At 41.5% G+C, this 15,827-nt stretch overlaps 1 protein-coding gene and 1 long non-coding RNA gene across 3 annotated transcripts in view; one reads left to right on the top strand and one right to left on the bottom strand.

Annotated features, from left to right (window-relative positions):
• ARID2 (AT-rich interaction domain 2) overlaps positions 1-994 on the bottom strand; it is a 93,810-nt gene extending 92,816 nt beyond the window's left edge. For both annotated transcript variants that reach the window (XM_066319063.1, XM_066319064.1), the window contains exon 1: positions 9-994. In XM_066319063.1, the coding sequence (XP_066175160.1) occupies positions 9-100 (92 nt within the window). In that variant the 5' untranslated portion in view covers positions 101-994. The remainder of the gene's footprint in view (positions 1-8) is intronic.
• A 3,252-nt stretch (positions 995-4,246) lies between these two features.
• On the top strand, positions 4,247-14,718 carry LOC136361272 (uncharacterized). Its single transcript, XR_010743604.1, has 2 exons — positions 4,247-9,661; positions 13,208-14,718. It is a non-coding gene; the product is annotated as an uncharacterized lncRNA (long non-coding RNA).
• Positions 14,719-15,827: the final 1,109 nt, after the last annotated feature.

The raw sequence follows: 15,827 nt of genomic DNA, 5'->3' as shown, positions 1-15,827 counted from the left end.
TTCCTCACCCTCTGCTGTGGTGAAACTGCCGCAGCTCGTCCAGGAAAGCGAGTCCCTTTCTCCGCTGGTCTGCGTGGTTTTTACCCGTCGAATTTGCCATTTTTGTAATAAAAAAGGTTCTCGTAAAAAAAAATCCAATTAAAAAAAAAAAAAACCGGCCGACAACAACAACAACAATCCCCGGCTCCTCCTTGTCTTTAAGAGACCCAGGTGCCCGTGCTCGGCCGGGGATCAGCCATGGAGAGGGGCTTGTTTAAAAAAAAGTTTAAAAGGAATAAGGGAGCCCCGAGAGTGTGGTAATTGCGAGTCCTGTCTCCACACAACACACGGGCGAAGAGGCAGGGAGGGAGAGGGGCACCTCTCAGTAATTCCTCCTCCCGCGGCTGCTGCCTCTCTCAGCACCACAAACCCAGCCGATCCAGCCTGCACATGAGACTCAACATGGTGCTGCTGGATCACACAATGAATTGGGTTACTGTTGTGGTGGGGCGGGGGGGGAGCCGGAGTGAGGTATTGACAGTGTGTGTGTGTTACAGCCGCGGCTCCATGCGATCTCCCTCCCTCGCTCGCTCGCTCCCTCGCTCGCTCCCTTACACACACACACTGTACAGCTACGGCGGCGGCGGCGGTGGCGGCGGCAGCGGGATTCACTTCTCTTCTCGCTCAGACAAAAAGATCTGAGGCCGCCGTGCTTCTGCCTGGACGAGAGCGCGACACAGCGGGCCCCGGAGGCCGGTTCCGGTACTGCAGGAGGCAGCTCCAAAGGCAAAAGCCAGCACAGCCCCAGCAAGCAGTTCCTGGCGGGGAACAATAGGCTCCTCTCGCCGCTAAGGGCTCATCTGCAATGTGCCGCAAACTTCACACAAAGCCGGGCGGAAAGAGGCGAGGGAGAGGGAGAAGAGGGAGGAAAAAAACGGCTACTACCGGCTGTTCCGGGGCGCGGGGCCGGTGCGGGGCCCTCCCGTGCCAGGCTCGCGCCGACCGGCCTCTCTCCGCTGGCTGCCGGCGGGGGGGGTTGGGGGGGGCGGGGGGGCGGGAAAGGTGGATTTGGAAAGCGGGGACGAATTTTTTAATTGGACTAAGCCCAACGCCCTGAGTTCAAGGGGAGAGAAAACAACAACCGAAGGGGGCACTGGTGGGATGTGGACTTTCGGAAAACTTTCCGAGTCCCTCGGGCCGAGGTGTTTCCAAGGGCAGGAAGTCGCCCCGGATGGCACGGCGGGGGCCGGGGGGGGGCAGCAGGAACCCCTCATTTCGAGGCATGAGGGCTTTAAAACTCCCCAAAGGAGAATGCCGAGTGCTCTCGCGAGTAAGAGGTGCCCTGGAGAGGTTTCTCAGCAGGAGCCTAGGCTCAGGGTCACTCCATGAATATTTCTTTTTCCTTCTTTCTCTTGAGATACTACGGCCTGTAATCTAAGTGCCTCAAGACTGCTGTATATAATCTAAACCGCTCGTATCTTTTGTACATTGGCAAATGGAACATGCAGCAAAAATAATGGAGGAGTAAGGTCTTGGCCCTCACCGTGGATGGGCAGCAGCCCTCAGTGGCACTACAAGCCTCTTCTCTTCTGCCTGTGGTGCGCGCAGTGTTTGTAAACACTCACCTCCTGACGTGTTTTCCACATGGGAAACCAGGAGAAGACCTGCACGCCGACCATGGTGGAGCTTGGTGCCACTTGGGCTAAACAGGAGCAAGAAAGGGCCCGTGGGGTGAAGCGTGCCTTCCATCAAACCTTGGCTCCTCAGGTGACGTAGGCAGTGCCCAGGTGGGCATTTGTCCTCCCCTGGCATGCAGACAGCTGCAGGTGAGTGCTTGCTCCAGTTTAAGAGACTGTGAAGGAATATTAGCCCCTCACAACCCATACATTAAATCCAAAGCTAGATCGGGCCTACAGGGTTGGTTTCTTTTAAAGCAGACTCAATATTAAGTCAGTAAGGAGCTGTGTTTTAGAATCAATGGCACATGATGGCCTCCAGTGAGCACTTAAAGAAGGAAATCTGCAATTCCTTTCTACTCCCTGTACTAACTTCAGAAAACATTTTTTTTTCTTTTTTTTTCTTTTCCTTTTGGCTTGCATGCTGTTTCAGCTTGAATATAGAGACAGATACAATAATGCTTGGTAAGATTTGCCCTCCCTGGGTTCATGATTTGGGGGGAAGAACAGAGATATACCTGAGTTTCAAATTAATACTCTGTACTGAAAGTTGGTGGTGTGTGGATTTCAGAGTATGAAATACACAGTGTCTTATTCACTGTAGCATTAACAGCCTTCCCTCCCCCCCCCCCCCTTCCCCTAAAATTAGACCTTCGGATCTTGGTCTGCAGCTCCTGTCTCTGACACTCTGAGCTTCTGCTATGTCAGCTACAGTATGCCTAAGACTGCCAAAGCCAGGATAATACAAATCAGACAGGTTTAAAACAAGGGACTGGGGCCTAAATCGCTCTTTTGGAGACACAGTCAAACCTCCCTTGACGGGAGGGCGGTGGTTTCTAATTATGCCTTTAAAATTCCTTAAAAGCAGGGGGTCTCCCCTCCGCGAGGGGGCGGTCGGCAGAGGTGAGTCACCGCTCGCCCGGGCGCTCTGTGAGGGGAGCGGGGGCAGAGGGGAGGACAGGCAAGTTGCGTAGCAGGGCTAGGTGGGTTTCCATGCTAAGCAGAGCAATTGCGCACGGTCCCTTACGTAACTGTCAGCCGGGGATTCCCTAGACGGGGTCACTTTATTCAACCATTACACAGACCCCGGCCGCCGCTCCGGCGCGCTTGGGCTGCCGCGGCCGCCGCGACTGAGACTGCGGCTTCTGCAAGGGAGCGCGGCGGCTCCTCACAAAATGGCGGCGCCCATGGAAGCGGCAGCCCCATTTTGTGCCCGGCAGAGCCTGTCAACAAACGCCGACTTGGCCGAGGCTGAGGAACAGAAGGCGGCGGCTCGTTCGCGTTACGGAGCGCGGAGGGAGGAGAGCGGAGGATTTCACCGCCCTCCCGCCGCCGAGAAGAGACTCTCGAGCGCGCGCGTTGGGGGAGGGAGGAGAGGGAGGTGAAGGGGGACGGGAGCAGCGAACGAGTCAGAGGCTGCGTTATCCCAGCGCGGAGCCGCCGGAGCTGCGGCGCGGGGGAGGGGAAGGCGAAGGCCGAGGCAGGCGGCCTTGGCGCTGCCCTCGCTGGGGCGTAGCTCCCGGAGACTCGGGGGGCTGCGGAGGGCCGGGGCTGCCGGAGCGGCTGGCGACGCCGGGCCGGAGCCCGGGGCTGCCCGCACGGGGGGCGACGCGCCCCGCTCCCGCACTGCCCGGGCGGACGGGACCGTTCCTGTCGGATTCCGGCGAACCTATAATGAATGACAGGACGATCGAGCGCCTTGTGTAGCTAACTAGGTCACTGTCAGCACTTAATTACTGTTTGTTTCATTTTAGTTGCGTGCCTTATGAATAAACCGGCTATTAGGCTGATGCTTCAAGTAACATTATCCAGCACCAAGGTACAAAATGTCTGTATTGGACTCTGATCTTGCGATGCCAGCTTGGTAATAATTACTATTTTACATTAACGATGTCTTGGTTCTTATAGCTTGGTTATTCGGCTTATAGCTGAAATAGGTGGAGATCCCTTACGATAAGGTTGTGAAGCTGATTCTAGTCTGACACCACTGGCTTATTTGTTTTATGTTTGTAAACAGGCTCCTCCGTTTTTAGAGGTAGAGAAGGGGCTTGTGCATTAAGACTCTTTTCTGACCTATTTGTCTTAACTTGCATGCTTTTTAATGGTATTAAATAAAGGAAATTACCTGTTTCTGGAGGAAGTTATAAATTTTAAATGCGCCAAAATTACCTTGATACTAAGGAATTATGAAATACCTTGTTGCATACTAAAGAGTCAAAGATCAAAAGTAAGGAAAAAATCTTGCTATTTAGGAAAAAGTCCATTTATTGATCTCTGTATAGTATTTGTCAATGCAATTTGAGCTTATTTGTAAAATAAAACCTGAAGTGTTTGTGTTACCGTATACAGTGATTTTCAGTGTATAAGTGTTACGGAATTCTTGCAGACAGACAGGATAGGTCCAGTGCCTGAATTGAATTGTCAGTTGTTCAGTGCTGCTTGCATGGGGTTTTGACCTCTCTGTTGGTTGAGTTTTTTAAAGTATAGCTATGTTAAGTGAGTGTTCTGTTGTGGCACCTGTATCCTGTGTCTCAGTTTTGGTGTTTGTTGTTTTTTTTTGGGGGGGGGGGGGGGGGGGGGGCAGTTTGTGTGGGTTTTTTTTTTCCTTTTTTTTTTTTTTCTTTTCTTCTCTTTTTTTAATCTCTAATACTAAATTTTGCACTTATTACTCATCTGCAGTATTGCTGCTTTACCGAGAGTAGGCCATAGTTGTTCCTGTATGTGTGTCACCAACTGTGCATTTGCTTTCTCGTGAGTGAAATATTCTCACTCATTTCCATTTTTGCTTGTGCTGCTCTTGAATTGTGGCAACATTATGTTCTGATGAGTGTAACTAGTATCACTAGCTATATGCTACTTATATTGAACAGTAAACTGTAAATCTGTAGAAATGGAAGTTAATTTTATTTGTGTGCTATACACATGGTTTTTGAAAATGCAGCCTATTAGGTGGAGTAGAGAATCCAGTAAATTTCCTCTTAAGACTGCAGACAGCATATAATAGAGGTGCAATGTAAAAATAAGCACAAGAGTTACAGGATGGACAGGCAAATTGGCAAATTTTATTAACATGCACCTCACATGTATTTAATAAAAAATGTTAAAGTGTTGGAGTATCTGAATATGCTGGCCTAAAGGCTTCACTGTTTGCTTAACTTGCTGTGGCAAATGTGCACTATAGCAAGGGGTGTTTACTCAGTAAGCCCTACCCCTTCTTACTGAATAAGACTTTCAAATTCTTTATTACATTTTAGTGTGCTAGTTTCTTTTAAAGATTCTGCTACTTAGTATAGACCATAAGGGACTAGTCTTCAATGGTACACCATTAAATCATAACTGAAAGGTCTTATGCATGAAATTAAATGCTAAACAGCATAGCAAATGTGGGAAAGTTGAAGTCCAGCATTACAGGCTACTTCTGCACACTTGTTCACAATTTTCAGTACAGTTACTGGAACTTAAATAGCTCAGGAGGCTTGGGTTAGATAATCATAAAAAAAAAAAAAAAAAACAACACTTTTACATTGAAAAGACCCACCTTCTTAAGCTGTTTATTTAAATAATTTATGACACTTACCCTCCTAAATCTTCCAACAGGATGTGCACCTTCCTCATTTCAGCTTTATGGTATTACTACTCAGGAAATACAACAGAGGGGAAATTTTGCTACATAAACACTATTGAAAACACCCAAGTAAATTGATTAAACACTTTAAAAATGTTACCTGTAATTGTAATTTTTAAATAGTTGCTGTTCTTCACAAAGGTCTGCCTCTTGGAATTAGTGAATTTTATGGTCATCTAAACTCTTAAGTTATAAGCACTTCAAAGTTGATGGTTTTTCAGTTGTGCAATGAAGTATGAAACACAAAGCAGGAAAACCCTAAATGCAACTGAAGGAGAAGTAAAAATAAATACGTAAATGCATTCCCACTTGATTTCAAAACTGCCGTGCTTTTGAAATCCTAATTCTTTTGTGGGTCCTGACTTTGGTGTTCTGAACACTCTGGGCTGGCAGTACTTCAGCAGCAAGTTTAGAAAGATTGTCAAATTCATATCGTTTTCTTGCAGGCAAAAAAAAAATAAAAAAAATTGCTGCTTTAAATTATCATAACTGTAATGCAGATTAGGGCCTCAGTGGCAAAAAATGTTTTGATGTTCAAGCAAGCATTGGTCTGTAGCACAGAAGCAATGAATTTCCTGACAGCAAATGGGTGCAGGATTTTTCTTAGTAAAAAAAAAAAAAAAAAAAAAAGTATTTGGTCTTAGTAAATTACCTTTACCTTTAATTCGCACATTACTTTATGATGACCTCTGTGTCAGTGTGATCTGGTGGATGGCACACTTCTGCCTGCCACTATGGCTGTACACTGTTCCCTGAAATAGCACTAGTGTGATTCATGTTTCTGGTTGAATGTGTGAAAGTTTGATTGAGATGCAAAACTGAGAGAGTTCTTCTGAATGTTAAAAAGGAACCATGCTCAGAAATACAGAAATTATAAGATTAAAATTGCCAGAGAGTTTTTGTAGATGAAGAATTATGGTGTCATACTTGGATGGGGAAGGTGCTGTTAACTTAAAGCAAAACCAAACCTAATAACTTCAAGTTTGTAATAAGTAGAAGTGGTGAAATCCTACTAGTAGCAGAGTTCTGCAGATTTTCCAGCAGTATTTCCTTGTCACATAGCACTGTTTCATCTTTATATCTTTACCAATTTAAATGACAGTCAACGGTAGCTAAAATTACGTCGAAATTTCTCTGAGTAAGCAGTTGCCTTACCTAACTTTTATATGGGCATAAATGAAAAGGGAAGTAATGTGTGCAATATGTGTGAATATGCAGAGAGACAATACAAGTGACAATTTATGTATTTTAATATAATATGTGCTAGAAGAACATTTCTGAAAACTTAAATAGTAAATAAAAGAAATACTGGCCAAATAACATATAAACTAAGTAATCTATTAAAATTGTCCAAGCAAATCAAGAACTTAAAGTAGTGAAAATACATGAATACCCACAGATGTACTTTAAAAGGAAGAAATTTATTGTTGTTTGATTATGATTCTCAATGTATCTGTTGGTGATATGCTTAATCTGGATTTGGCCTTACAGACTACTAATAGATAGGTGCATTGCACTGAGTGCTGTTGTGTTGCCCAGATAAAAGGAAGTATTTTTATTTTCAGAGCAACTGGAAAATAAATCCCCTCAAACTTAGTGCATTGGTCAAATACTGATGTGCTAGCTAATTTGAAAACCACGCTTAAAACATAAGACTTAAATTTTTAACTACTGTTGTGTCTAACAACAACTGAAAAAAAAAAGCTAGTGAGAAATAGTTTTTGAAGCTGTTTACTATAAAGGGTTATCAAATGTAGTATCAGTTCCTGTTGCTTGCAGAAACAGGATAGCATTTAAAGCTCTTGGGGAATCTATGACTGTTAATCTCCAGATATTATAAAAATGTTTATTAGGCTGAGCTTCAACTGCTTCTGAATTTTGAACCTTAGTGTGAGATCTGTCTTACCGAGAGTCTTGCTGTAAACTCTCTTTATAAGCAATGAAGATCGCTTAGGAAAATGCAAAAATGGTGTGCATATATATGATCCTAGATCTTCTATCAGTTCTTGATTTTAGGGCTTCTGAGGCTCTCAGGGTCTTTATGTTTAAGAGCAGTTGATGCACAAAGCAGGGTCAGTGTCTGGTTCTGAGCTGAGATGGACTTAACAGTGTTCAGAAAGGAGTGAGCATAGTCCCCTAACCCTTTACCAAGAGGCAAAAGTGCAATCTGGGTATTTGGGGTGTAGCCGTGCTCAAACGTGTTACGCAAGCCAGTCTGCTTAGCCTTGTCCTTATCTAGCTTGTGTGCAGAGTGGGGAATCGGCAGGCTGGGGAAAGGTCTCTGCCCACCATGGAACTCCTTGCATGAAATAGAAAACAGTCAAGAAGCTGGAAAAATTCTAATAGTCCTGCTGAAGAACAAAAAGGGAGATGAAAGAAAATGGGCAGTTCCCATGGGACTTGAACGAGGGAGTGAGGAAAATCTGATAATTTTGAGTGGGACAACTCCCTCTCTGTGGTCTTTCAAGCAGTGTCACAGGTGACTTTTAGATCTAGATCTCCTTAGGTGCATTTACCCTGAAGTTTATTTCTATCTTTCGCTCATTCAGGAATATTACGTACTATTCACAGTTCATTACAAATCAAGAAATTAGACTACTTTATTGTTCTAAGTATTTTATTCCAGTTTGTTGAACACAAACTTCCCAGTGGCTTGAGTCACATGCTGCACCACAGACTGCTTGTAAGTTCTTCAGCATAAACAGGAGTGGCCTGAGTTTACAGAGTGGTCTCTCAGAATGAAACTTCTTCCTGTCTTGTTTCATCCTTCACAAAGTTACTCTAGTGATTGTTTACAAAGTCAAAATAGATTATATTTTTCTTTAATGCTGCAAGTTTGGCTAGATTTATAAGACAATAAAAGTGAAATAAGCCTATCTGTGAATGAAACACTGAGGATATTGTGTTTTATCTGTTACCTCTATTTTAATAAGTCTGGTCTCATTCTTCACTTTGCTTTAGGAAAATTAAATAATGTCACAGTTTTTCCTTTGAGAGGTTGCCAAGCTATTACAGAGCCTCCATGGTGTTCCATTGGAATTAATTGTGCTTAGAAGTTATGAAAATAGAGTTGTGCATCCTTAAGCAGGTGTTTGTGTCATGGTTGCAGTAATACACAGAAACTAGAGTATGTATTTGATAGTGTGAATTTCCCCATGTCAGTAAATTTTTGTTCTAAAGAATCATCTCCTTTTGCCATAATATGCTAATTAAGTTTTCAAAGATGTTTCTTATTTTTTTTTAATATTTGGGTAACTAGCTGCCGCCAAGTTAATCTCAGGATCAATTTATTTATTTATAGAGGAAAACACATAGACATTCAATTTACTAATTTTTTTTATCTGCCAGAGAGTTCTTGACATTAAATACCAGTCTAATAGTTACTGTTTGCGTCTGAACATAAAATTATGTGTAATTACATGCCAGCATTAACATATGTGAAAATTAGGTTGAAGAATTCAGTGCTCATTGCTTAAGTTTTCCATCTGTGACATCATACATGTGTATCATGATAAGCCTTAATTATATGACCACTTTTTTAATGCATGACCCCTCAGTTTGAGATGAAAACTATTCACTGAAGTAAAAAACTAGAAAACTTATTTCTCTGTATCTACGTGATGCTAAGTGTTTATCTGAATACAGATTCTTTTTTCTTCCTGCAGGCTTTTCTAGAGTAATCGTTAGGGGAGCATCTGAATGCTTTTACTAATGAATTCCCAAAATTCTGAACTAGTAGCATTATCATCACTATATTGCTGAGAAGGCTAAGGCATAGAGGGATTCAATAAAAGAATGGCTGCTAAATTGGGATGGTTTTCATTTAATCAAAGCACAGTTTCACTGAATATAATGTACAGGTTATTTGAGGGTACAGGTTGTTAAGCAGTAGGAGTGCTAGCCATAATTTTAGAGCTGTGTTAAATTCAGCGATAGGCTTTTTCTTGAACTTGTGGGTACATGCTGTGGTCCTGTCTGCGTTATTGGGCTTTTCCTGGTGCAGCGTTGTTGGGATGCTCTGTTCCTCAGAGCGTTTGCACTGCTGGAAAGGCTGTATACATACAGTAGATTCTCCTTGATATTTCTGCATTTATTTTCCAGCAGCTTGAATTTGGAACTCAGAAAATGAAGATTTTCGTTAGAGGCCTTCGTTAGAGGCCACCAGTTCGATACAAGAAACTTGCTACTCTGTAAATCCCTGATAAAGACAGAAATAGAAGTGGTGTGTACCCAACAGGATGCATTTGTGGTAGCCTCCCAACATGCCCTAGCCCTCCCTCCCCCCGAGGCTGCTGCTGGCTTTTGGTGGGGCCTGGGTGCCAGAAGAGGGAGCATGGAACACAGCAGAGCCCCAGCCTGAATGTCCTTGCTCCTGCCTCAGGTGGGGGGAACTCTGCAAGGACCATATTTTAAAGAATGGAACAGTTTTGTTAACTAGCTGAATGGCCTGGGAGAATTCCCCAAAAGGTTACTTAGTTTGCTAATCTCTGCTCAAGAGGTTCCTGTGGGTCATCGCTAGCAAAGGCTTAGCCTCATAAGTACTGTCTGCCTTTTTAATTTTTATTTATTAGTTTAAGAAGGGACTGACTGATGAATGGCTAGCATTTATAATGTTGAGGGTTTTTTTTTTGTTCTTACTTTGGTACAACTGGCTTCACTTAGGTCTAAAAATGATAGAAGAGCTTTACACAGCTGGTTTTGCATTTTTTCTCTTTTCCCCCTCTACATCTCATTGCCACAAAATGTTTGAGACGTGTCTTCTCATTAAAACACCAAGGGCTACTCCATTGTCAAATGCCTCTTTCTTGAGGGGAGGAGAAAACACTAAAAAACACTCAAGAGAACCCCAAACAAGCAAACTAACCCCAAACCTATAGCTGAGGAGAGAAAAGAGTTTCCAATTCCAATATATGATCTTCACAAGCACAATGACTGTAGAAAAAAGAGGTTTGTGGCTTGAATTCAGTAATTCTGTTCTGTAAAAAAAAACTTTTCTTTAAATACTCCAGTGGGTATTTGGATGATATACTGAACATCTTTTGTAATGAAGAGTCACCGAAGGTCTGTCTTTTGGTGTTCTTCTGGTTCCGGGGAAGAGGCAGAAAGAAAGACTTGCTTTTTCTTTGTTCTTGCTGGTTTCAATGGCCAGTTGTGGTTCCTAAGTATAGAGGTCAGTGAAGCTGACTTTTATATGCTTGCAATTGGTTCAGTACTGGCTGGAGAGAAACAAATCATCGAAGCAGCTTCAATATTCTTCACCATCTTTTCATGGAAAGTGAGGAGATGTGATGTTGCCAAATTTTTGAAGGAAAAATTGGCAGGCAGGATTTTATATGGCCTTTTAGGTAGCTCAGAACATCTCCTCCTGCTTTAGTACATGACAAAACTCCACCACAAAACACATGCTGTACAATCATCAGCCTTTTATAAACCTGTCATGCACATTGAAACACTGCAGCTTTTTAGGTGTTTTGAAAGTGAGTGTCCTGTCTGATGGAGTTTTGTCCATTGCCACACCAGAGTACTTGCACTGGATGTTAGGAAAAAATTTTAAAATTAGCTAAAGCAAAGCTACTGATCACCTAATTGAGTTGCTATTGCCTTAGTAAAGCTTGCTCACCTTCAGTATGGATTAGCTGTAAATATATAACACCCACAGCTTTGTAAATGCAAATAAAGTCATGGGAAGCTTAACATTTAGAAAGGAAGTAGTAAATAGGCATGTGCAGGAGCCTGGGTGTGTCAGGAGGAGAGGCCACTGCAGGCCAGCTATCTTGGGTGGCGTGTTTGGGGCACTAACTATCAAATGCAGCACTGTACCAGCCTGGCTTGTGCACTGTTCTTTGTGCTGGTGCCCCCACCTATCAGCCAGAGAACAGGAGCTCTTTAAGTCACAGCTCCCAGCATTACTTCCAAGACCTAAACTCAACTACCTAAAAGGGGTTTGTATATACGTGTATATCTCTTGGAACTGGAGTCCAAGGAGTTGAGTGCCATTTCTCAGAAAATGTTGGATCATCTCTTAAAACTGGAGTACTAATATTATTCTGTGTAATCTCTTATGGATGTTTAAAAGTAGTCAGAATTTAAGTACTGATTAAACAGTTTGCTTTATCATCCTTTATTCATGTCGAAATTAATTGGTCAAAACTGCTGCCAATTCACTACTCAAAGATGGTAAGTAAAGAAACTCGCAAAGAAACTTACCAGTTGAGTTCATATTCTGTAGCAGTGTTGCAAATTGACTTTTAGTAAGAGTTTACTACTTTAAAGTATTTAATATATATCTTGATCTCTAAAAAATGAGTTTTCAGCATGTTTGTAAAGTTGGAAGAGAGAAATAGATTGTTAATGTTTTTTGGTATGGATATATGATACAAAGCATGGTTTGAATGCATATACATTTGTAGTGTTTGATCCCAGAATTTAGCCATATTAAGCTCTTTCTCATATACTCCCTGATGAACCACTTAGACAAGAAATAAGAGTGTGTGGAGAGGAGATGGGAGAATTGCAAGCAGACAGTACTTGTGTTACTCCTTTGCACATTAGTCACTTCTGGAAGTACACTTTAATTTCTGTAGAACTTACTGTTTTGCATGTTGTTATATTGGTTTAAAAACATTTTATATTTTGCAGTTGTTGTTTAACTTACAGACATGAACAATAAAGTTTTGTTGTTTGAACTTCTGCCTAATTGTAATGAAAGGAGAAGTACAAGCTCTGCAAACAGATTTTATTGAAGTATGAAAACAGAGCCAGCAGTTTACACAATCATGTGGAAATGACATGTCATTACCACAAACTAGCTACTACAGGAAGTAACTTTTGAATTGTGTGCCAGATTATGTATTAACTTAAGACTCTGTGTACATAAAATTATTTGGGGATGAATATTCCATGTTCTTTAAGAGCCCCTTAAAAAATCTTAAAAGACAACTCCTAACTCTTTTATTGGACAAGTTTGATATAAAAGCTCATATCTCAAAATATGGAATGCAATGTGACTAAGGAGGCAGTTTTTTCATGGGATCACCTCTAAGACATGAGAATATATGTGCACAGTATCCACATCTCGTCTTGACCAGCACGATCTCATGGTGCTGTTTCCTTATAAGAACAGTTGAGATTTGGGTAAACCCCTGATGCTGAAAACCTGCAGGTAAATAATTTAGATAATGATGTCACTAACCTAATGCAGTAGTTGACTTGCCAGACTAGTAACTCATGAATCTGTAGCAGTTGTGGTCTTGAGTAGTTAGCTTCTGAATGTTAGTGATAGCTTTGCCTGCCAGCAGGATGGCTTTCTGCAGTTATGCACTAAATACATTAAACTTCCAACTTCTGGAACCACTCCTAGTAGTTAGGTAACAACAAGGTGTTCCACAGTTTTCTTATTAGTTTAAGCTAGGTGCTGACTCCAAAAAGAAGCACATCATACACCTTCGTCCTCTTCTTCCTTCCTTCCTCTTGGCATTAGCATTTCACACACCACCTCTACTGCAACATGGATAAAGATTAATTCAGCTGAAAATTTACAGGACAAAAGATTGTGTTTTAAATGGACTTGGTACCACTGTGTGAAGGGCATCATCAGTGGAAGAGAAGGTAGAAATAAGAATCAGAGAAAGACAGGACTCTTTCTTCCTCTAGTCTTCCTTCAAAGGCTCCAGCATCCACTCTATTCAGATAACAACAGCAGGACAGAACATTGTCCCCCTTGTTATCACTGGTGAGGGAGTAGAAGAAATCTGAAGTCAAGGCAATTAGGTGCTGCTAGCACTTCCTTGTTGCTCTTTGAAAGGATGATAATGTGGTGGCTCTTTTGATAAATATTTCCTCTAGTTTGCTTAGCCAAGTTGTCACAGGCATTTTGAAAGGAGCGCACCTGGCTGAATTGTTAACTGTGCTCTTATTTCTTTTTCAGGGGAGGTGGCGTACAACTGTCATCTTGTGGTGTTTTTAAGAAAACAAACAGAAAACTAACTTTCATTTTATATGCAGCATGTCCGTGTGGGATGGACACAGATGATACAAAAATTAGTTAGAAAAGCCTTTTTGGCTGATAACAACTGTTATATTTTCCTTCTGTTGCCAGCTTTCAGTCTCTTTGCCCCCAAACTGCACTGCATCCAGAGACCTAAAATTTAGAGTCTGTAGGCCTTGGAGATGGAAGGAAGTTGAGCATAACGAGACCCTGCTGGATATTTTCAAGGCTGAGATTAGGAAATAAGTTTCTCTTCTCCACTTACGAAGAATCTAGTATAGGACCTTTTGGGCCATGGCACATCTATATTTAGATTACCTATCTATATACTTTTCCCCCCGCTTTATTTTTATGTGGACAAGTTTTAAAATACATGCATATATGAAATAAATTCCACATCTAAAGTCTTGCATCTCAGGGATGTTGTAGGAGTAGTATACTTTCTACATGTTTTCATATAAATGAGAGGGACAGAGGACATATCACAAGCTTGATTTTGGTAAGATTAATGTTTTCAGTCAACATTACCTTAATGCTGAAGTACCAAAACACTGCCTTGTCTACTGCTGCTCTCCCAGAGACCCATTGGTTTTAACTCTTGTTAATTTGCATCCATTTTAGACTTCTTTCCATTTTCCGCTCGCTCAACCTCATCTCAGCAGCACTTTGCCACTGGAGCTACAGAGTATCTATCTGGAGATTCATGACACCCCTGTAAGTGTGGAGGGGAGAATGAAGTTGCAGTTAATCCCAGATTGTAATTTTGTGTTGCAAACAGTAAAGTTAAGCAACTGAAAAAGTTGATTAAAGTTTTAAGTGTTGATATTCAATTAGAACTTCTCTGCTTCCCCATGCAATTATATCAAATCTGTGCTGTGCTTTAGAAAAATGTAGAGAGGTAGCTCTTTTAATAGCTCACGGTGGAAATTTTACCATTCCAGTGATGCAAAAGGGTTTGTCATTGAGTCCAGAGTAGGGCAGCATCATCATTCTCACACCTCCTCTGTCTTCAACTGCTAGTGGCTTGGTTTCTTTGGAATAACACAATGGCTAATCCTGTCTAAGAGTCCCAATAGAGGTATGACCTTTAAATTTCTTGAAAGCCTTGGAAGACTCCAGAAGGACAAGTCCCATGCCTCTGCATAGGAATGAAGAAGAAATGTGCAGTTTAGACCTTGAGACAAGCTCAGAGTTGTCAAATTTAAGTAAATTCATTTTATTCAGTGAAAAATCTTCTTTTACAATAAAACATTATAAAGAAAAATCTGCGTTTATTTTGCAAGTAAGGCAGAGGATATGGGAAGTCAGGAATGGAAATAAACAGGATCACTTTTTTCCCCTCTTTTTAAAAGCAAAAATGTCATATTTTAGGTAAAAGTCCATACTTTTCTAGCCCAACTGTTGTGCTTCACATGCAACTGAGAAACACTAAATAAAGCACTTGCTGTGAATTTCTCTCTTGCTTTACTCCAGTTTCCTTCTAAACCAGGCCCTAGTTGCACATTTCATGTAAAATAAAAGGAGCCAGGTGCTTCAGAACTGCCAAGACTGAATTGGGAGGGCAGCATCACAATTTTTCTTTAACTGTAGCCATTGGTGTTTCATATACGGTTAACATCCATTAATTTTTTTCATTTCACTTAAAACCCTTCAAAATCCTTTTTGTTTCTTATCCAAATGGCTATTTGAAGTCTTATTTGTTTTAAATGGTAGGAAAAAAAAATCAGAAACAGCTGATTTTTTAAAATGGAAATACTAAACATGACCCTTCAATTGACACCAAACTCACTTTTCACACAAAGTATTTTCTTAATTTTAGAGAACTTTCTGGTAATCTAAAAACATGTCTTAACTGTATATTTGCGACATCTTCAGTAACCTTACAGGATTTTTATGTATAAAGTTGTGTGTGGAGGTAACTGAAAGAGCTTGGCTTAAGAATGTAAATCCTTCCTGGCAGAGACTCTGTTGCCAACAATTTCCCATTACTCAAGCTCAAAGACTTTTCTCCTTTTTGTGTAGGATATGATTCAAGGAGTGCCCCACACAAGTTTCTCTTGGGGAACAGTGCTGAGGTGAGTGAGTATCAGACAGGGAGAGAGTTGTTTTCCGTTTATTAGACATTCAAGATATGAATGTGCCTCTACAATTTTTCTCCAAAGGCAACTTTTCACTCAGCATAGCTTAAAAAGTCTAAGTCCTCTCCTCTCCTGTGCAAACCAGGAGCCTTAACTGCTCAGAAGGTAATGTATTTCTGATAAATGTTCAATTTGTTGTTATTTTAGAACAAGTTCAGAAGCTTGAACAGCAGAATTACAAACTTGGCAGGTTATGAAGGTATCATTAAATTCAGAATTCCATGGCCACATTAAATAGCAGGAGCTGTGAACTGACAGAACTCCTCATTTCTGAACCAATATGGGGCCATTCTCCTAAGGAGTTTTCCTTAAGGAAGCAGCTCTAATCCTCACTATGTCAAGATTTCTTGGGCACATGAAATTGTAAAAGAAGCTCATTGGTAAGTGAAATATGGCAACAGGGAGTCATATCCAGTACTGTT

The sequence above is a fragment of the Sylvia atricapilla genome, chromosome 5, assembly GCF_009819655.1.
Source record: "Sylvia atricapilla isolate bSylAtr1 chromosome 5, bSylAtr1.pri, whole genome shotgun sequence".
Lineage (NCBI taxonomy): Eukaryota > Metazoa > Chordata > Aves > Passeriformes > Sylviidae > Sylvia > Sylvia atricapilla.
Note: the sequence above shows the minus strand (reverse complement) of the source record. Positions and strands in the feature narration are given on the sequence as shown.